Here is a 21387-nt window from a genome sequence, read left to right as displayed (position 1 = left end):
GTTAGTCCCAAATTATACCCATAGCTAAATTACCTTTTAAGAATAAGAAACGAAAACAATTACAGATGAATACAGGCCAAGTGGACCATAAAGGAACTAAAAAACTTCTATAGAATGTGCTTTAAAAGGAAGAAAATGTTTGCAGAAGAGACTGGCATGCATAAAAATGGTCAACAAATGAAATGGTAAGTTATATGTAAATCTAAATATACTCTGCCTAAATCATCATCATCATCATCATCATCATCATCATCATCATCATCATCGTCATCATGTCTAACTTGTTGGGTTCTAAATAAAGTTCAGGACTAAGCAATAATATGTAAATTGGGAGGAAATTTGTGAGTTAAAATACTCTAAACTCCTATTGTACAGAAGGAGGCTTAAGATATTGGTTAGCTTTTCATTTTGTTAAGTTAAATAAACTTAATAAAGTATCAAAGGTAACCACCCAAAGAATAGTAATAGTTTATACATTTCAAAACCTGGAGAGAGCTCTGCATGGTGGTGCACACCTGTAAGCCTGGAGATTTGGGAGACTGAGGCAGGAGGATAGCAAGTTTGAGGCCAACCTTAGTAATTTAGTGAGACCTTAAGAAACTTAGTGAGATTCTGTCTTGACATAAAATAAAAAAGGGTAGGGATGTAGCTCAGCAGTAAAGCACCCCTGGGTTAAATCCCCAGTACCCAAACAAAAACAAAACCAGAAACAAACAAACACACAAAACCTGGGGAAGAAAAAAATAAAAGCAGGGGCTTGGAGTGTAGCTCAATAATATAGCACGTGGTTAGCATGTACAAGGCTCTGAGTTCAATCTCCAGCACAAGCAAGTAAATAAATAAAATAACATTAGTATAAATAAGCAAATATATGTAAATAAATGCAGATCATCTGATTCAGAGTCCAGGACTCTCTTCCTTGACTCAGAGGCTGTTTACATAAGTTGAGGGAGTTGAGAGAGTCCCAGGTTCCTTGCACAGGTACAGGTAAGACATAGGCATGGGCTGGGTCTGTATCACAGAGGCAGCGGAGTCCACCCTCCTCACCATTCACACACACCTGTTGTTGGGGCTGAAGATGAAAAATGCACTTGCTTCTGGCATGGGTACTGCCTTTTCCTTAAGGTGCAGCTCAGACAGTGGTCGTGGGCGGGGCCCAACAGGCATCTCGGGCTCCTCCTCATCCTCTTCTCCTGTAAGAGAAAAACCACCATTTTAAATAACTACCACTTCCACTGATTCTTACCATTGTGCACCTTTTTCCTGAGACTTTCCTATTGGTAGGAATCAAGACATCATTTGTATCCCTGAACATGTAGAGGATCAATCAAGACAGATATTCTGGGGACTACTGGAGTTTATGTCTGAGAGGGACAGACTTCCCTGGCAGTACTTAATAAGAGGGGTTGTAAGTAGAGTGGAAAACTTGTCCTAGTTTACTTCAACTGCCTGGTTTTAAAACTGAAATTTCCATAGTCCAAGACACCACCCAGTCTTGGGCTAATGGGCATTTTGGTCATCCTGGTTGAAAGGCATTGGAAAGGGGACTAGATAAAACCAGGCATTGCCATTTTGGCTGCCATGAGGAAAGGGAATTGCTTAGTTTGTCAATCCCTTACAAACAACTCCATTCTTGAAAGTTCCAGGAATTTAAAACCAACACTTTCCCATTTATGAAACTCTAACAGAAATCATGTGCTCTAGGGGTACCCAGACAACAATGCTGACTGTAAAGGCCCCTTCATTAGAAGGTTTAGATACTGACTCCAGTCCTTTGTGCTCCTAGCCAGTGGCCTCATTAATGTAGACTGAAGTCAAAAAGCTTGCTCCTTTGCTTGCAGCCCATTGCCCATGGGAAGAACCACTGCATACTGTGAAATGCACTCAGACATGTCCGGCACGGGAGAAGAAACAGCGTGACTTAAGAACACAAGCTCTCCAGCCAAGTGCCTCTTGCACATTGTGACTCTGTTTCTTTCTGTCTATGAATGTTTTATTTAACCTCCTTATGCTTCATTTCTTCATCTAAGTTAGAACAATAACAGCATATAGGCACCTAGAATGGTGTCTGGCACATGGTGACTGCTGTATTTACTTTATTTACTGCTGTATTTGCCCTCTCCATCCACAGGACAGAATCTAAGCTTGAGAATTAGTGCTCAACATCTTTCTCAGTCTGATCTGTAACTGCTGCTATGCTCTATCAAATTGTCTACTCCCACCCACTGAGATTGGCTAGTGTACCCCCACATTCATGCCTAAGCAGAACCTCCAGAATATGCCCTTATTTAGAAATATGGTCTTTGTGGATGTAATTAGCTACGTTGAAGTCATGTTGGACTAGGGCAGGCCCTAAATCTACTATTGGTTTTCCCTTGTAATAAACATTCAGAGACACAAAGGCACACACAGGGGAAAAGGCCACATGAAGACAGAGCCAGAGATTGGAGTGGTGCATCTACAAGCCCAGGATTGCTGGCAACCACAAGAAGTTGGGAAGAAGGGAGACAGAATTCTTCCACAGAGCCTTCCAGAAGGAGCACGGCCCTGTTGTCACCTTGATGTCAGACTTTAAGCTTTAGAACTCTGAGACCAGTTTAAGTTGCCCTTCATCTCCTTCTCTGCAGAATTAGTAAGGACTCCCACTTCAGACAGTTTCCTTTATCTGGCTCTCCTGAGTACCGGGGCTCTGGGGAACCATCTTCCTCTGTGACACCTTGGACCTCTCACATTTATAAGGCACTGAGAACACAAAGCCTCAGATACCTGGCTTTAAATGGGTCTGTCCCGTCTTTCTATGTGCTGAAAATTCTAGAAGGAAGAACCACACCCTGATTTTGATGATGATTAAACTTCCACAACTTCAAAAGAAAAGGGGCAGGTGGAGACTCATCTGTCATGGGAAGAGCATCTTAGGAACCCAGCCATGCCTTGCATGCTCTCTCTTCTTCTGGTTAAAATGAAGCTGGGGGGTGGGGGGGGGGGAAGCTCAGTGGTAGAGCACTTGCCTAGCACCTGGGAGGCACTGGGTTCCATCCTCAGCACTTGGTGGGGGGGGGGGGGCGGGAAGCCAGGTAGTGCAGAGACAAAAATTCCTGGCACAAAAGTAATTCTTTATCAAGCAAGAAGCATTTAGGCACCAAGGCTTTTTTGGAGAACCAGCAGAATATATCCATAAATCAGATCCTATCCCTAGGGTCATTAGAGCTGACCAGCAAGGCAATTAATATTTTCAGAGGAGAGCTGCAAGATTAAAAAAATTGTGTGAAAGCAAAGAATTGAAGCTTTCTGATTCCTGAACCTTGCTGTGTAAAAGAAAGTAGAATAAGTAAAACCAGAATTGGTCCAAATCATATTCACAGGTAAAATTTAATAAGGAAAGATTTAAAATTTCTGCCCAGGTGTTTGTATTCTTTTCAGTTTTGCTCTAAATGGGCCAACATTTTTGTATTCATGACAATTTGATAACAGGTCACTTAATGCTTATTTGAATCAAGTATATTTATAGAAAACCATATTTATTAGCGTTGTGCCAATGTAACGTCCTAAGGAATGGTTCTGCACACTCTTGCATCGGCATAGACTGTCTTGCTGCTTAGGAAGCTCTACCCTGACTTCCATTCCTGGGGTAAGCAAGGCAGTTGCTCCATCAGATACACCTGCTGAACTGCAGGCATCATTCTTAGAGGACATGATTTCTGAAGGACAAACTCAAATTTGTAAAAGGACAGAAATTTGACAGCATGCGATGCCAGCAGGTATCATGGATAAAGAGGGAGGCTGACAGATCAGGAAAGGTCAGATGAAGTTCATTTTTGGGCTGGCAGCTGAACCACCTGGACCCTGACTCCTAAATGCCAGTAAAATTCCTTCAGGGTCTTTATTTTCTCTTTTCTGTTCTTGGGGGTTTGGAAAAAAGTGTGATGAGTCAGGTAATGCTGCTGCTTTTCTGAATGGCAGTTTAGAGTATTTAAAAGTGAAAGCAGGGGCTGGAAATATGGCTCAGTGTCAGAGCCCTGGGTTCATCCCAGAACTGAACACACAAACCGAACAAGTGAGCAAATAGGAAGCACTGGACAGCTGAATACCCCATCTTAGTCTTTGGCATCCCTTGCCTCCTCCTCATTTGATACTCAATGTTTGTCTCTGCAATTTTGCTTAAGGCCAACTGGAATAAAAACATTATTTGCCTAGTGCCTACAGAGCACTGAACCCAAGGCTGAGAACACAAAGCCATGGTTCTTGTCCTCATGGAGCTTACATTTCTCAGCATGCGAGCCTGCTAGCAACCCAAGGGTAATGCATGATTAGCAAGGACCAAACATCCAGGGCAGAGCTCTGCCTGAAAGTATAGGAAGAGAAGTCTGAGGATGCAGTTTCTGTACCAGATATCTGCTCTATACTGGCTCAACTAAAAAACCTGCTATGCTTCATTCTTCTTTCTCTCCCTCCAACCTCTAAGCCATTGATAAATCCAGATGGCTCTATCTGCAAAATGAATTCCAAGTCCAGGTTCTGCCCTTAACCATCAACTGCCCCCTTCCTCACATGGCACCCAGAGTGAAGTGAGTCCTTGAAAGGATAAGGAATTTTGGTGACTGTCCAGGTGCATGGTCTTTGATTTATTTAATTTATTCAAATAAATTAATAAATTAAAAGCAGAATGTTGTGGTTTGAGGCCTTCCTGGTGTCCCATCTCATCTCCCAGTGCTCTCCCTCTGTATTTGTGTGGTCAGTAAAGGGTTTTTTTGAGGATGTGACATTTGGTCTAAAATCTGAATAGCCTGAAGGACTTGAACATTTCTGTACCAGATATCTGCTCTATACTGGCTCAACTTGGAGGTGCAAGTTGAGGTGCACTAGCCCACTTGGAGTCCTCTGTGGCCAAGTACATACCACCTAAGAGATCATGCACCCACTCTTCCCTCCACCCGGAGTGCTCATCCCTCTGACTTCCATGTTCAAGTTCTTCAGGCTATTCACATTTTAGCCCAAATGTCACATCCTCAAAAAAGCCTTTACTGACCACACAATTAAAGCAGCTCTGGTTTGTTTTCTTGTATGTTTCTCCATTGAAATGTAAACTTCAGGAGGGCAGGGCCCTTCCCTGTCTTGCCTAGACACGTATCCCTGGGGTCTGCACAGTGCTTGGCTTACAGTAGGTGCTTGATAAGTAGTTATCAAATGACACATTATCTCCAAGGTTCCTTCCAACTCTCAGTGTCTATGACAAGAGTATAGCTCTGATACAACTTCTTTAACCTTTCCAACTCCCCCACCCTCCCAGTCAAGACCCCCCTTTCCCATGAAGTCCCTCCTGCTGACTTGACCACATCTCACTGCTCTTTTTGTGCTTGGACCCCTTAAAATGATCAGAGCATCCCCCAGAACCTCTGATGCCATACGACACAATTTCTGGTGTCACCTGCTTTTTTAAAAAAGCAAATTTGTACTCGTTCATTTCAAGTTCTTAGAGGTTCTTAGGAACACCTCTATTTTCATTCAAATAAATTAATAAATTAAAAGCAGAATGTTGTGGTTTAGATATGAGATGTCCCCCAAAAGCTCATGGGTGAAACAATGCATGAGTTTTCAGAGGTGAAATGATTAGATTGTGAGAGGTTTAACCAACTAGTAGATTGATCTTCTGATATTCAGGATAAACTGGGCAGTAACTGCAGGCAGGTAGGGTACGGTTAGAGGAAGTTGTCAATGTGGGTGTGACCTTGTGGTTTATATTTGCCCTTGATGAGAAGAGCTATCTCTGTGCTGTACTGTTTTGAGTGCTTCATGCCTATCCGCCATGATGCTCCATCTCACCTCAGGCCCAGAGTTATGGAATTGGCTGACCATGGACTGAACTTCTGAAACTGTAACTCAAAATAAACTTTTCCTCCTTTAAGTTGTTCTTTTCAGGTCTTTTGGTCTCAGCAACACAAAAGCTGACTAAAACACAGAATGATAATTTTTCTTTGCATAAAGGTTTTCTTTGTGCATGATGGATGCATCTATCTACTATAAATTGAATATCCCTAATCTGAAAATCTAAAATCTGAATCCTGAATTTGAATTTTGGAGCATTTCAGATTTCAGATTTTCAAATTAGGAGTGGTCAAATGGTCAAGTTCATGCAAACATTCTGAAATCCAAAATACTCGAAAATCTGAAGCATTCCTTGTCCCTGGCATTTCAGATAAAGGATAATCAACCTGTAGCACTATGGGATAATCTTGAGATGAAAACCAATGGATAACATTTTTGAGACTGAACAGAGTGGGGAGGACCCTAGGGTCACTGCAGGGCTGCATGGCCCCTCTGCGTAATTTAGAAACAGTCCTTCTGGGTATGACTAGTCCACTGAGGGCTGGATTCCAGCTCCCATTCAGCCACCATGTTGCATGCTTTGGTACAGCTGGACATGTAAATGCAGCGGACCTGGTGAGAGGGTGAGTGAGGGGAGCAGGGAAAAGGAAACAAAGGACAGTGTGGAAGTGCTCTAGTACTGGCCCTTCCCGTCTAAGAGTTGGGCTGAGGCTCCCTTCTGGGGGGTATCTGCATGACTAGGTACAACAACGACCAGCTGCCCACAGGCTGCAAAAGCAGGAGGGGCCATGGTCAGGGACCAATGGTAGGTCAGGATCTTTGCCTTTCATCATTCCAGAAAAGCAATGGGAAAGAGAGACTGACAAGACCAGAGACATCAGGCAAATGAACCTTCAGAAGCATCTCGGGGAACTTCTGCTGCACTTGGCACAAAATGACCCAGGAGATGACCTGCAGAGGTGTGGTCATCACGGAGGTAGAGCTGGGAGACACAGCTACTTGGCCTTCAAGGGGCCAGGTAATGTGTGGAGCCACCGACTTTAGGAACATGCTGCTTTTGGGCCTCCGGGAGCAAGAAAATGAAAACCAGGGATGGAGAAAAAACAAGGGGCCTGGGAACTGGGTTAACCACCCAAAAGGAAGTGGTAGTGGGGTGAGGGCAGCCTCAATTGTCTATGGCCCCGAGGTCTCAAACTTAGGGTGCTATAATTTGTATCTTGAATGTCCCTCAAAGGCCCATGAAGGTTTGGTCCTCAGCCTGGCACTTTTCGGAGATGGTGGAACCTTTAGGAGGTGGGGCCTAGTAAAAGTACATTAGGTCACTGGAGGGGTGCCCTCGAAGGGGATATTGGGAACCTGGCCCTTCCTGTCTGTTTTTCACTTCTTTGCCACCACAAGGTGAGCCGCTTCCTGCTATGTGCTCCCCCTATAATGTGCTGCCTCACCACAGACCCAAAGCAACAGTGCCTGTACTGAAACTTCTGAAATACTGAGCCAAATAAACCTTTCCTCCCCTTAAGTTGATTATTTCAGATATTTTATTATAGCAGTGGAAAACTGACCAACAGCAAAGGTAAAGTGATAGATGGAACCAAGAGAAATGAAGACGAAGGTCTGCGGGAGATTAGAGAAGAGTGGCCCCATGATCAGTCCAAAAAGTCTAAAGAATCTGAAGAATCAGCAGAGCATGGCCCTGTTCCAAAGCACAAGCATCCCAAGAATCCACAAAGCCACCCCAGACAGTGTCATGCTGGGTCAGCAGAGAGACATTTCTATGAGAGCCCACTTAGTGACAGTGTCCTCATTAGTCCTTTTTCTCATTGATGTTTCCTCTTCTATTTCATTACAGCAACAGAAAAGAGAAAAGCCAGTAGTCTACTTAGAACAACAGAATTTGAGGTTGTTGTCACAGATGCAAGAGGTGTGTTATCCTACAGCTGTGTGGAATGGACAGGTCTGGGCCTGACTATATCTAGATGTGTGTATGTGCGTGCGTGTGTGGGTTGTATGTGTGTGTGTGTGTGTGTGTGTGTGTGTGTGTAAAGACCCTCAAGTTTTGTACAGGGAGGCTGGGTCTTAGAGGCCAGGCAAGCTTGGGATGGGATCTTATTGGGGCCCAGAGGGATTTGTTCTATTATTCTCTCTCTCTCTTTCTCTTTTCTTTTTTACAGTGATGGGGATAGAACCCAGGGCCTTATGCATGTTAGGCAAGTGCTCTACCACTGAGTTTCACCCTCAGCCCCTATCACTGTCTTTCATTTTAAACTTTTAAAATACAATAGTAGATTTGCCTGTTTTATGTAGATTTTTCTCCATGCTCTGCCCAGAACCATATATATCCTCCTAAGCTAGCACACCCAAATTGGTTTTTCTGCTATCAGGCCCTCTTCTGCATGGTGTGAGTTCTATCTCTTCTCACTTAAATAAATCATGCTCCATTTACTCTTAAAAAGAAAAGAAACAAAGCAAAACAAAACAAGTAAAACCCTACAGGAGTAGAGACTTCATAGTGAACCTCCCTATGCCCAGTTTCAACATGTACTGCCATTTCACTGATTTTGTTTCACTTACCTCTTCTACTCCCCCTTTTGGAGGGGCATTTAAAAATTAATTTCTAAATATTTCAGACATAAACACTTAAGTGTTTTAAAAACAGAACTATCATAATATTATACCAATGTGATTAACAAAATCTACTCAAAATCATTTAGTTCCCAGTCCATATTCAATTCCCCCTAATAATCTAAAAAAAAATCTCCTTTTAAAATTTAAGTTGCTTTTTCAGGATTCAAAAAAGATCTTTCCATTGCATTTATTAATACTTCTAGCAAGTTCCTGAAATTCTGTGATAGATAGCTCTCTTCATCTCCCCAGAAGGGTTTTAGGACTTCAATAGGCTCAGTGTCCCAACAGGAAACATTCTACTCTCCTTTGTGTCTAAGTCCAAGATACCAAATTCTTACTTCCCTGAAGGGAGAGCAGAGTGGTGGCCTGGTGAGCAGCCTGCTTCCAGGATTAATAGAAAACACCTCCACTGTCTTTGCAGCTCAGGTAGAGAACAGGTAGAGGGAAAGCGACAAGGAAAAACTATCTTTACTCAGAATCACAGAAGGTTTTCAGCTACCCAACTTGGTTACCAATCCCAGCACAGCCTAACCTACACAGAGAAGGGTCAGTGAAAGCCACTGTGGTGGTATGTGTTGACTTCCAGCTTGAAGTTGGTGATAATCATCTAGGTTAGAGGAAGGCAAGCCCTAAGATTGTCCTGGGGACTCAGCTACAGGAAGCAGAGAGAGATAAGGTAGGATTCTGACATTAAAACCTTTCTAAAGGAGACCGCCTGCCAGTTCACACATCTGATAGATGCACAAGAAGATGGTGTCAGCAAGAGCTCTTTTTATAATAAGAGACCTGAAAGCATCTTACTGAGCAACAAGTAGGACATCTGTGGTGGCAGCTGTCTTGGTACTCAGTAATATCTCCTGAGCAAGGGCAGATTTGGAATTGCCTATTATTATTAGGCAAGCATAATGCTGCAACATATGCTATACCAATAAATTACATGAATTAATAATGATCATATAGCACATGATATAATAAAACCTTAATTGCTCATAGAATCCAGCTTCCAAAGGACAAAAAGAGGAGTACAGATGGAGATTGGATAATGGATACTCCAACACACTTAGATAGAAGGAAGAAGTACTAACATTCTACATAGGGGATGGGAGAACTATGGATCCTAACATGTTATATATTTTATGAAGAACTAGAATAGATTAGCTCCAACGCTGCAAACTCAAAGTAATGCTAAGGAAGTGGAAATGTTAATTGCCCTGACTTGATCACTATATATTTTATACAAATATCAAAATAATCACATTGATCCCCATAAGTATGCAAAATTATTTACATGTTAATAAAAAGGTTAAAGACATTTAAGGAGATAGAGATGTTAATTATTCTGAATTGATCATTACGTACTGTAGGCACATATTGAATTATTACTTGGTACCCTATGCATTTGTACAATTGAAATAATGACTTAAAATAAGTAAAAGTAATTACAAATTTTTTAAAAACGCCACTCAAATGAGTTCTCAAATGCATTCAGATATTACTATTACAAGGAAACCAGAATCAAAGTTTTCCCCAAGATGGTAATGATAATGCTTCAATATACAGCCAAGATGTTCAGCAGTGCAAGGTACTTGGGGAGGGAAAGTGGGACCATAGGTCCCCAGTGCACAGCCATCCTGCATGGCTAGCCCCAGCTTCCTGATCTCAGAGTCAGTGTGACAGGTACCTGCAGCCTCTGGGTTTGGGTAGGAACTTTTATCCTCATTCTCATTGGGTTGGAGGTCGTCCATGTTTATCTAGGCAGTAGAGGAGATAAGAAAGAAGAATTAAGTCAGATAAGTGCCACAGTTTTCAGGGCTCAAAATAGACTTGAAATTGCATTATATTAAGTGACTGAACTCAAATATTTATACTTGTCAGTGTGCACACCCTCTTGAGGACATTAGCAGAAGGCTGGGTTCAACCCACCATGCCTTCTCATCATCTACTGAACCCTCCTGTTCCAGCCCCATGGCTTCTCTGTCTCCTTTGGGTAGCTTCCTTCTTTCTCCATTTCTTGGGTGACTGGCCTTCCTTTCTCAATGACAGCCCCCACAGCTCCTGGAAGGAGGCAGCTACTCACCTTGGTGGTGGGGGGAGACTCTCCATCAGCAGTAATGGATTTCAGCTCAATTTTCTCCTCCTTGGTTTCCTCCACTGCTGGCTTCTCCACTGCCTCTTGTTTCTTCTCTGGGCTGGCAGTCCTGGCCGGTCAGCAGGAAGAAAAAAAAAAAAAAACAGAAATAAATGTTTACTGGAGTGACAGGAGGCAGTGTAGACAGGAACTACCTTGTGTTTGGTAGGGTCATTGGGCGCAGAACCCCTGGATCTACATTCATTGATCTTTTCCCAGGGTATGCTGCAAACATGGCTTAATCCCAAGTGCCACTGGACTGAGCCATCTCTGGCTCTGTCTGGCATTTTGGTGGCATCTTGTAGCTACTCAGTGGCTTCAGTCCCTAAATCAGGGAACTGTTCTGAGTCTTGTTTAGGATTGGTTCTGGGAGGAACTCTACTTGATACCCAGCAGAGGCATGGCCAAGGACAGTCCTATCTAGATAGCAATGGAGCACAATGCGGGACCCAACACTGGGTCTTTTGCCTTCCCAACACTGCAGATGGTACAAAATAGTGAGGAAGCACTGCTCCTTAAGCTGGAGCTATTTCCCCTCTGAAAGCTGCCTTCCTCCCCTCTCCTCCCATGGCTTCAAATCTCAAAAGCAACCCCCTGACTTTCTAGACAGGTAAGGAAAGGCAGCACCTTTGTAGAGACTATCATTCACGATGGTCCTTGTTTCTGAGCAATGCCTAGGCATTAAGGGAGAGGACCAACTTACTGCAGGAAGCCCCGGACCCAGTCCCTTTCAGAAGGATCGCGCCTAGCGGTTGGTGTCATGCCCCTCTCCCACCAGTGAGAATGGCATTCCTGAACTGGGCTGGGTGAGCTTAGAGGGTTACCTGGCCAGCTTCTTTCTCTCTTTCTCTTCTTCCTCTTCCTTTTGGGCAGAGGTGAGACTCTCGGCATCAGCCAGGTTGTCCACAGCAATGGCCAAGAATACATTCAGTAGGATATCTGTTTGTGTCCATTCTTAAAGAAAATGACCTTGGCCTTGGGGTGTTTGATGGGCATAGGGAGCAGGGAGGGTGCAGGACATGCAGAAGTGGAGTTCCCCAGCAAGGCTCACTTCGAGGGGTTCAGAGCCCAACAGTGTCTCTTCATCTCTTCCTTCCCCATGACCCTGCTCACTATCAGGAGTTCTCTAGGTGGCTGAGATCAGGATAGCTTGCAGGCTGGAGTGGGGCTGTGAGTGAGGCAGCAGGCCCTGCCTTGCTCTTTAATTGCTGGGTTTCATTATTGGTTTCCCCACTGAGATGACTGGCTGTAATTGACATTATAAGCAGTATTGTCTCTAGCAGAATGCAGAATGCTCTTAAGAGCAGTTCATTATAACTGGGAGCTGAGGAGGTGGCCTGTACCTCTGCCAACTCTTAATGTGAGCCTGTACATACAAAGACCCTTGGAGGGTTTGGTTGGAGCTGGCCAAAAGCTTGGGAATTCCTAACTGAAGCAGTCATTTGTCTGTTTCTCCCCACCCTGCCTCCCCACTTCTTACCAACACAAACACTGTGGATCAGAAAACTGCAAAAGAGATAGAGCTTAAAGGGTCTTAAAGTTAGTTAAATTGACCTTCACCCCTGAGCACCCAGAAATTCACACCATTTCTAGGACAGGGAAACCGAAGCCCAAGCAGGTCAAGGGCTTGTCCAAGGAGGTTACTGAACCCCTCACCCTTGGGCCCTGGAACATAGTAGGGGCTTTGCATGCATCATCCTGTTCAAACTCACAATGACCCCTTAAGTAGCAATTACTATTATTCTATTATAGGCGGAGTATCCCTTATTTGAAATGCTTGGGACTTCAAATTTTTTAAGATTTTATAATATTCACATATAAATAATGAAATTTTTTGGTAATGGGACCCAAGTCAAAACATGAAATACATTATTCACATATACCTTGTACATGCACCTGATGGCAATTTTATGTAGTATCTTAAATAATTTTGTGCATGAGATTTATGATGTGGAGTTTCCCACTTATGGTGACATGTTGATCAGAAAGTTCTGAATTTTGGATTTTTGGCTTCTGGGTGTTCAACCTATAGAGCATTTGCAGATACCAAGGTACAGAGCCTTTAATTTGCTGGAGGTCTTGAGCTGGTACAATGTGAAGCTTTGTCTGTAGTTTTAGTGTTTGTGTTTTCTGCATTAGCTGAAGCTGGGGTTTGACCCCTGAGACTTGGGCCAAAGCTGTTTCTATTTACCACCCAGGTTCTGGACACAACTCCCATGGGGTTCCAACCAGGGGAAGAAAAGAAGGACCTGGGTTTGAGATCCTGGGACATGATCTTAGCTGGGACCAGGAAGGATCTGTTGGGTCTGCCTGTGACTAAAGTCCTGGAGAACAAGTTCAGAGAGAGGAGTCTGACCAAAAGCAGGGAGGAGAGATGAAGGTCATTTCAAGGATGATGGCTCGGTCCTCCTTCACTAAGCAGGTGTGACAGCCCCAGGGCTGTCAGGGGCCCCATCCCTAGGGTCCTTAGTATCATAAGTCTGTGTGAGTGGCTGCACTGGCCAGAAGGTCAGGGGGCGCCATCCACCTAGCTTACAATCAGGACGTGCCTCCTGGAGTTGAGCGACGCTGCAGCCTGAACAGATTCAGGAACATCAGTGTACATTCTCTCCCATGCCAAAGCTGTGGGCTTCCACCCAGACCCGCCTCCATGCTAAAGTGATTCTAAGCTGGGCCATGTTTTCTTCCCAGGGCAGCCTTCCCCAGCTCGCCTGGGGTCCCTGTGGATGGCAACCAGTGTTCAGCCAGAGCCAGGGCCTGCAGATGACACCCAGGTGGCATTGTGCTGCAGGCTGAGGGTGGGGGCAGCAGGGGTTGGGGGCAGCAACAAAGGATACAATTTCCACAGATGAAGAGGATGATGAAGTAAATACAGACTAACATCCCTGGAAAAGAGGGGCCGCCATAAGCCATGATCCCATCATACATCACCGAATTCCAGTCCTCCCCGGTCAGGATCTGAATGACACATTCCCACCAATAAGGGACACAGCGTTAGACCAACAGCAAACCCCAAAACTCCCCTGCCCTGCCCCAGTATGCGAACACAAATCTCTTTTCCATTTTTATCTCTTCTTCTAACCCCCAATTCTCCTCCCCAGGGTTACTAGGCTATTGAGCTGGGCAAGTTTGACTCTATCCTTAGACAAGATGCACGGCCACTGGCAAATATTACTTGGGGAGGGACTGAAAAGGCATTGTGGTCAAAATCTCTCCTACTATTTATATCCAGTGCATGAGATGATCACCGTTAGCCCTTCCTCTGGGGAGGGGGTCAGTGCCCCTTTACTGTGTTCATGGTGCCAGTGCTGTGCTAAAGCCAATTGTCCCAAACATCAGACAATGGGCATCATCCTTAGATCCTGGCAACCCGCACATATTATTTATTTTTCTCTAGGAGTCAATCTACTTTTAGACTTAAATAGTGCTACTTTAGCCCTGCTGTAAGCCGAAATAGCTATGAAATCACAACTCTCTGAGTTACTTAGGTCTTTTCCCAGGGGCAAGCAAAAACAGAACCCTATCACTCTCCATTCCCCAAAATAAGCAGACTGTTTTTCTTTTTTCTGTTTGGGCTTTCATGTAGATTTAATTTGACTAAAGGGTTACATGGCTAGGGGAGCATTTTTATTTTTTTTTTAATATTTATTTATTTTTTTAGTTTTCAGCGGACACAACATCTTTGTTTGTATGTGGTGCTGAGGATCGAACCCGGGCCGCACGCATACCAGGCGAGCGCGCTACCGCTTGAGCCACATCCCCAGCCCCTAGGGGAGCATTTTTAAACGATTAGGTTTTTCCTTCCAATGGTTTGCCCACCAGAGGAATTCCAATGGAGTTGGATGAGGGGAAACTACAAAAAGAGCTGGAGACACCAGGGACCCTCAGGCCTGATCTAGGCTGGCCTTGTTCACATTGAAAGGGTGACACTTTCCACCACCTTTTTCAAGGCTCCTTCTTCCTCCCCACCCACCTCCTCCACCACCGAACCACCCTCAGAATCCCAGCAGAGAAGAGTCCATACCTGAAACACAGTGAGGAGGGACTGGGGGAAGTTATCAAATGTGCTCCTCCGAGTCTGCATCTCATCAAAGTTGAACTTTCCTCCAAAGAGCTGCATCCCCAGGAGGGAGAAGATGATGATAAAGAGGAAGAGAAGCAGAAGCAGGGAGGCGATGGACCGCACAGAGTTCAGTAAGGAGGCCACCAGGTTGCTTAAGGAGTTCCAGTACCTGAGGACCAGACGAGGCAGGTCAGCCTGTTTTCCCTCCGCCTTCCTTCCCATCAATCCTCATCTAGGAGCCCATTGAAAGTTCTCAGATGAGTCTCTACCACCTGCTCTTTTTCTCTTTCCTGGGGCAGGGGTGGAGGTGGTGGTGTGAACTGGACTCACAATTAGAGTACAGAGCTACTAAGTTCAGGTTCCAACATCAGTAATGTGTAATGATGAAGAGATGGGGTGCTGGGGTCAGAAGCCTGAGTTCCCACCCAGCAGGGCCAGCTGCTGGCGGCATGTCCCTTTGGACAAGCCACTTAGTTTCCCTATTTTCTGCCTCCCCATCTGAAAAAATGGAGATAACAGTAGCATGTACTTCAACAGATAATTGGGATTTGCATGAGATAATCCCCCTCACCCCCAAAGGTCCATAGTATAGTGCCTGGCATGCAGTTGATAAAAGTTAGTATTTATTGTTATTATCACTGTTCACTGTTAGTCTTTAGGTATGGATTAAGAAGTATGAATTAAATTATCTGTGAGTAAGAGAGGGTGCAAGGGGGCTGGGGTTGTGGCTCAGTGTACACTTGCCTAGTACACGTGAGGCACTAGGTTCGATCCCCAGCACCACGTAAAAATAAAATAAAGGTATTATGTCCATCTACAACATTTTATATATATATATATATGGAGAGAGAGAGAGAGAGAGAGAGAGAGAGAGAGAGAGAGAGAGAGAGAGAGAGAGCAAGGTTTAGCATAGTTTCCCACATTTACCCTGTCCTAAGGATTGGGTTTTATAAAGCCATTCTTTTGGAAATTCTAGTTCAGTAGCTGTAGTTGGGGGCTCAGATATCTGTATTTTTAAAAAGCATCCCACAAGACACTGACAGCAGATAAGTTTGGGGAAACACTTATCATAACATTCCTATCATACCCACTGGGGACAGCTCAGAGCAAGTGTCCTCTGTGAGCAGGGGGGTGGTGGGTGGGATACCTGGAGAAGAAGTCCCACTCCTTAGGGTCACTGAGCCCCTCCACTATTTGTACAGAGGCCCCTCATGGCCCCAGAGAACCCCATTCTCTTGGAAAAGTGAGCGGAGGGAACCTACCAATGGCTCCTGGATGTGGCTTGGGCACTTGTGCAATGGTTAGTTCAGGATCAGGAAATACCCAGTAGCAATAGGGACACAGCTCCAAATGGGGTTGTGCCTTCCCCCACTGCTCTGCCTCTGGCCTGCCTGCCTTCCAGAACACTATTCTGATTCCCTCCTCTTAAGAGATTCCCTGCTCATCATCAACGCCTTCAGGGAACTGCTTCTGCTACTTCAGCACATGACCTGTGAACCAACCTGCGGCTGCCCCACAGCTGCACCCCAGCCCGGGCATTTCTCTCCAGAGAATGGTTCCATACTAAGTAAGGGAAAGAAGAAGATGGGCCAACAGTTTGGATGTAAACATGAACTTCCTTCCAACCTAGGTCTTTAATGTTGCTTTCTCCTTTGCAAAATCAGCCTGTTTCCATCTTTCTTTTGCCTGCCAGTCACAGTGGCCAAATTCAGGATTGGTTTGAAGACGGACCCACAGGATTTGCTGATGGAATGTGAGAGAGACATGAAGACTGACCCCTCCAGCTCCCATGTTTGCAGAGCATTCACATACATTTATTTGTATCTGTATTTATATCTGTTCTATAAATGCTCTTACAAGTTTTTTTAATTTTTGGCAGTCTTATCTCACCAAAATAGACCCTTAAAATAGTTTTGGAGGGCAGAGATCAAAGAGTTATTTTGTTTGTTTGTTTGCTTGCTTGCTTGCTTGCTTGTTTGTTTCTCCTCCATGTCCCCCATCTTTGGGGAACTTTATATAACTTCTGCATGACCCAGTGTATGGATTCAGCTTGACATGACCACAGCCATCTTGAGTCATAACTACCATGATTCCCCAGAGCAGCCCTAGTCGGTTTTTCCTGCATAGCTTTCTAGCAAACTATCAATAGACAAAACCATCGGTCATATGTGGGGTATACAAGACCCTGACTTCAGGGATGTACCTGACTCTTCCATGTTATCTTGAGATAAGCCAGGTACATTCCAGGCAGGATAAAGCCACCTTTGTCCTAACCCGTAAATACACCCCTCTTTCTGACCCAAATTGCAGGGGTCCTACTGGTCTTGCTGCCACTCAGGACCATGCTTCAAACTGTAAGTCCCCCAATAAACTGCACTCTGTGCAGACCTAGATCTATTTGCTGCTCTGTCTTGGGTCTCAAGGCACCCTGGGGCTGGTCCTCGTATTTCAAGGCTGGATTGCTCTGAAACACCCAACAAAATTGATAGGTTGCTGGGATGTTGTGGTGATCTGCTTAAAGCAAGACATAATGGAACCTCTTTAGGGGTAGAACACCCTCCCCACTTATATTTACAGTTATTTTCCAAACTTACCTGGAGAGAAAAACCCACTGAGTGCTTTATCATTTCCCAAATGCTGATTCCCAAGTCTCACCTAGAACCATGGTGCTGAGGCTTAGTCTGCACAGAGTGCGATTTACTGGGGGACTTACGGATGGAAGTATGATCCTGGGTGGCAGCAAGAGCAGCATGCTTCTTATGCAAGCTGGTCCAGTACTTGTCAATAAACTGGTATTGGGAACTAGTAACTTCAGAGCATATTGATAATGAAAATTTCCAGCTGAACAGAGGGGTGGGTATCTGCATGTGGATTGAGGTCATAGGTCCCTGAGAAGTCCTCTGTGTGCTCAACTGCCATGGAATATTCTAGAAAAGTCTCAATATCCATGGAAGACTGGAGCCTTAATTACCATGAGGTACACAGACACATGGGAAATAATTCACTTTAGTCTTGTTCAGCTACATCTGACATCCATGAGACCCCTAGAGGGAGCCAGAAGAGAAGGCCCCTGTCTTTGGAGAGAAAGTCACCATATATGGGTTTAAGCTTCGCAGAATAGACCAGACTAGGAGGCAGAGAGGAAGGTGGGGTAGGAGGAACATTTCCTGACCTGGGGCCCCTTGGAGTGCCCGGGGCTCCAGGGAAGAGGAGGCTGAAGCAAACTGAGTCATCAGGAGAGAAAAACCCGTCGGGAGTGCCTGGGCATGAGAATGGCCACTGGTGAGTACCCTGGGGGGCGGGGCTGGCAGTGGAGTTGGCATTAAGAGTGGTCATGGTCAAGAATGGCAGACCAGGGGGCTGGGATTGTGGCTCAGCGGTAGAGCGCTCACCTAGCACGGGCGGGACCCGAGTTCGATTCTCAGCACCACATAAAAATAAAAGGCATTGTGTTGTGTCCATCTACAAAAAAATAAGATTCTCTCTCTCTCAAAAAAAGAAAAAAAAAAAAGAATGGCAGACCTTGAGGCAAACACTGGTTTAAACTGTTTAAAAGGTTAAAAGAGAAACCTGTCCTGTGCTACCCCACAACCCCCCCCCACCTTCCTCACCCCAGGGACTACCCTAGAAAAGTCTGGGGGTCACATGGTGAATGGATGGTGGTGCATAACACCACTATGGTATGCCCAAAGTCCTACCTCACCCCGCAGGCCCTTCCTCATTTCAGAACATGAGAACTGGAGGGCAATCTATTATGCCTCTCTCAGCCCATGTTGGCAAACTCCATCTTCAAAGCAGATCCTGATTTGGCCAGCTCCCATCACCCCTATCACCTTGTCCAGGCTGCCAGCCTCCTTCATCTGATTTGTGCGTTAGCCTCTTACCTGGTGGGCCTGCCTCGACCCCAGCTGCCTGTAGCAATTTTCCATACCACAGCAGCATCACAGCATGCTCTCGCAGCATGAGCCACATCAAGCCTCGACCACACTTCGGCCCTCTAGCTACTTCTTTTGCTCCTTGGTGTAAAAGCCCCTGAGTTCTCATGAAGTCCCACAGACCTGTGAGTTCTGGCTCCCACTGCCTCAGCAACTTGCTACGCTCTTCCTCCCTTGGTAACTCCAGTCACACCAGCATCCTCTGTTCCCACAAATTCCAAATGCCCCACCTTCATGGTCCTTGCTATTTCTGCTGTCTGCAGGGCTCTTCAACAACCCTTGGGATCCTGGAGTCCTCTAACCTCCCAGTGAAGCTTTCCCGGACCTCCAGGCTAACACCATATCCTGCTTTAAAAATTATCATTTATCACCACCTGACAGATACTTAGTTCTTTGTCTAGTGTCTCCCTTCCTTCTCTAGAATGTAAGGTCCAAGGGAAAAGGAATTCATTTGTTTTGTTTATATCCCTAGCTCTTTCATCAGGGCTTGTCCTCATAAAGGTGCTACACTAGTATTCTGTTGAAGGAATGAATGAATGAATGAACTTTACGGTAAGTGTGGCACATCTGACTTGACTGAAGGGAAATAAAAGAGGCCCTAGAGTCACAGACACCCCAGCGTGTGTTTGTGTGTGCATTGTGAGGTGGTAGCAGGGGTGGGTGGTGTGACCTCTCATGTATATACCTAAGTCGAAAATGCAATGAGCCCAACCATGAGGAATGGCTATCGATAGCTTCTCACATGTCATTCCTATTCTTTTAGTTTCCCAAAACCCATGGATAGGGAGTTTCTGATATTCCTAACTGTTCCATCCCAAGACCACGTATCAAATTAATATGGATCAGTTTTCCTAAAGAAAACAGATTGCCATGGTTTTGAGATCCTTGGGTAGCATCCCTGGAAGAGCACTGTGAATGGGAGAACGCCCATCCTGGTGTGCATGTGCCGGCTCTGATTAGGAGATGACTGCACCCAGGTACACAGGGACCATCATGCCCACCACATGAGGGACACCTGGGCTCAAAAGATACTGCACTTTGACCAGTCATGTGGGTAAGCCATGGTTAAGACAAAAGGACATCATGGCTGCATATGCTGCTTTTCTTCCATGGGCAGTTGCTTCAACAGGGCAAGATGCCCGAAGGTTGGCCTGCCACCTGTACTTTTTGTCCCTTTGGAAAAGAAGTAAAAGAGACAAGCTGGAGCCAGTGGCCTGGCATTCTGAGGGGTACCTAGTTTGGTGAACTGTCCATCTCTAAGCACGTAGAAAAGCACTCTCCACGAGACAGAGCAAAGCATTGCCTAAATGCTATTGTGGCAAAGAACACTAACTGGATCCAGAGCTTCATTTTAATTGATATAGATGAGACCTGTAGGTGCTCAGGTGGCAGCTTGGCAGTGGAGAGGGTGAAGAAAGACCATTTAGACGAAATGGCTGGCAGCCTTATGGTCTGCAAACTCTCTCCTCCTTGTTGCCAATCTGACTCTCCGTGGCCATTACTGCCATGGCCTAAAGATGGGATGATGGCCTCATGTCCCAGAATCACCCTCCTTTTTAGAAAGAGTAGCTGGTGGTAAATGAGTAGGGTTAATGGTGTATTAACAATCAACATAGGCTTTTATCCTAATTGATCAAAAATATGAAATGTACACACTCACACACCAAAAAAGGAAGAGCTCTGAAGAAAAGTGAGAAGAATCAGAAAAAAATACTTGGTGTTTCTGGCCAAAAGACTTTGTAGGGAACTTGAGGACACCTGAGAATCTCTTTTCAGAACAAGACACATGCAGGCCCCTGACCGCAGTGGCTCACATGCAGCGCCCAGAGGCCCATGGCCAGCTTGGAGCCTCCGGCCCCCTCCCCAGACACACACTGGCACCACCATCCCTGGCATCAACTCTCCTTTTCTGTTCTCTGGCCACTCTGTGTCACCTTCTCCAAAGTGTGCGTCTTTGCCTACCCTGTTCCCCATCCAACCCAACTTGCTGTTTTCTCTATAAACTATGGTGCATTTGAAGGCTTTTGACCTGCTTAAGTGGTCTGCTACCTAAGTTTTCTCCTTTCCCTTCCTCTCCTCCTCCCCAGCCTTCTTGAAGACTTCTTGCTTGCTGATTATCCATTTATTCATTCCTATGGTTACCTTATCCCTCCATGTCTCCTGGTTTAAGTTACCACCCTCTGTTCAGGGACACTTTGATCACCATCTATTTCCCTTTGGGAGTCTGTCTTTGGGTTTGGGGCTCTGTGGAATTCTTCTTCCTCTTCTATAATAGAGTAACCTGACCTTCCTTGAACTGGAACTTTCATCTATCAAACCTTTTACTTTAAAAAGATCAGGGCTGGGCTCTTTACCTTTCTTTATTCTGGTATAACACGAGCCTTGAACTTGCTATAAATAAAAGAACTTCAAAACAATAGTGCCATTGCTTTGGATGCTTTGCAAATGCCCCACATTATCTCTCTCTGTTCCAGAGAGGGTCATGACTAAATTTATACCTGTCCCAACCATTTTCATCTTAAGGGGTAAAAAAAAAATCCTCTTAGTTTTGGTGTCAAGTGATCTATTATTGGAAATGCATTTATAAAGCAAATTTCATGTGATAAACTTGTGTGGTGCAGGGCTTTGGGAATGTTCTGGAGTGAGAGCTAGGTAAGAGCCTGGAGAAGCAGGTAGTTCAGTCAGTGAGTAGGCTCAGCCTGGCCCTCTCCATTCCCTGGACCAGCTACAGAGATGCAAGAGATACGTGTCCTTGAATCAGAGATGCAGTGAAGTCGAACTCTGGTCTTTGAAGAAACCGTGGGGTCTGGAGT

General features: G+C 45.1%; 1 protein-coding gene across 35 annotated transcripts in view; it reads right to left on the bottom strand.

Annotated features, from left to right (window-relative positions):
* The window catches only part of Cacna1c (calcium voltage-gated channel subunit alpha1 C), a 699954-nt gene that overhangs the window by 93461 nt on the left and 585106 nt on the right, over positions 1–21387 (bottom strand). For all 35 annotated transcript variants that reach the window (XM_058584157.1, XM_058584165.1, XM_058584160.1 and 32 more), the window contains 6 exons: positions 14601–14808; positions 13414–13534; positions 11401–11515; positions 10526–10646; positions 10130–10199; positions 1061–1193 (listed from right to left, as the gene is read on the bottom strand). In XM_058584157.1, the coding sequence (XP_058440140.1) occupies positions 1061–1193; positions 10130–10199; positions 10526–10646; positions 11401–11515; positions 13414–13534; positions 14601–14808 (768 nt within the window). The remainder of the gene's footprint in view (positions 1–1060; positions 1194–10129; positions 10200–10525; positions 10647–11400; positions 11516–13413; positions 13535–14600; positions 14809–21387) is intronic.

This window comes from Marmota monax, unplaced genomic scaffold, assembly GCF_021218885.2.
Source record: "Marmota monax isolate L192 unplaced genomic scaffold, Marmota_monax_Labrador192_F-V1.1 WCK01_AAM20220418_F8-fsc00163, whole genome shotgun sequence".
Classification (NCBI taxonomy): domain Eukaryota; kingdom Metazoa; phylum Chordata; class Mammalia; order Rodentia; family Sciuridae; genus Marmota; species Marmota monax.
Note: the sequence above shows the minus strand (reverse complement) of the source record. Positions and strands in the feature narration are given on the sequence as shown.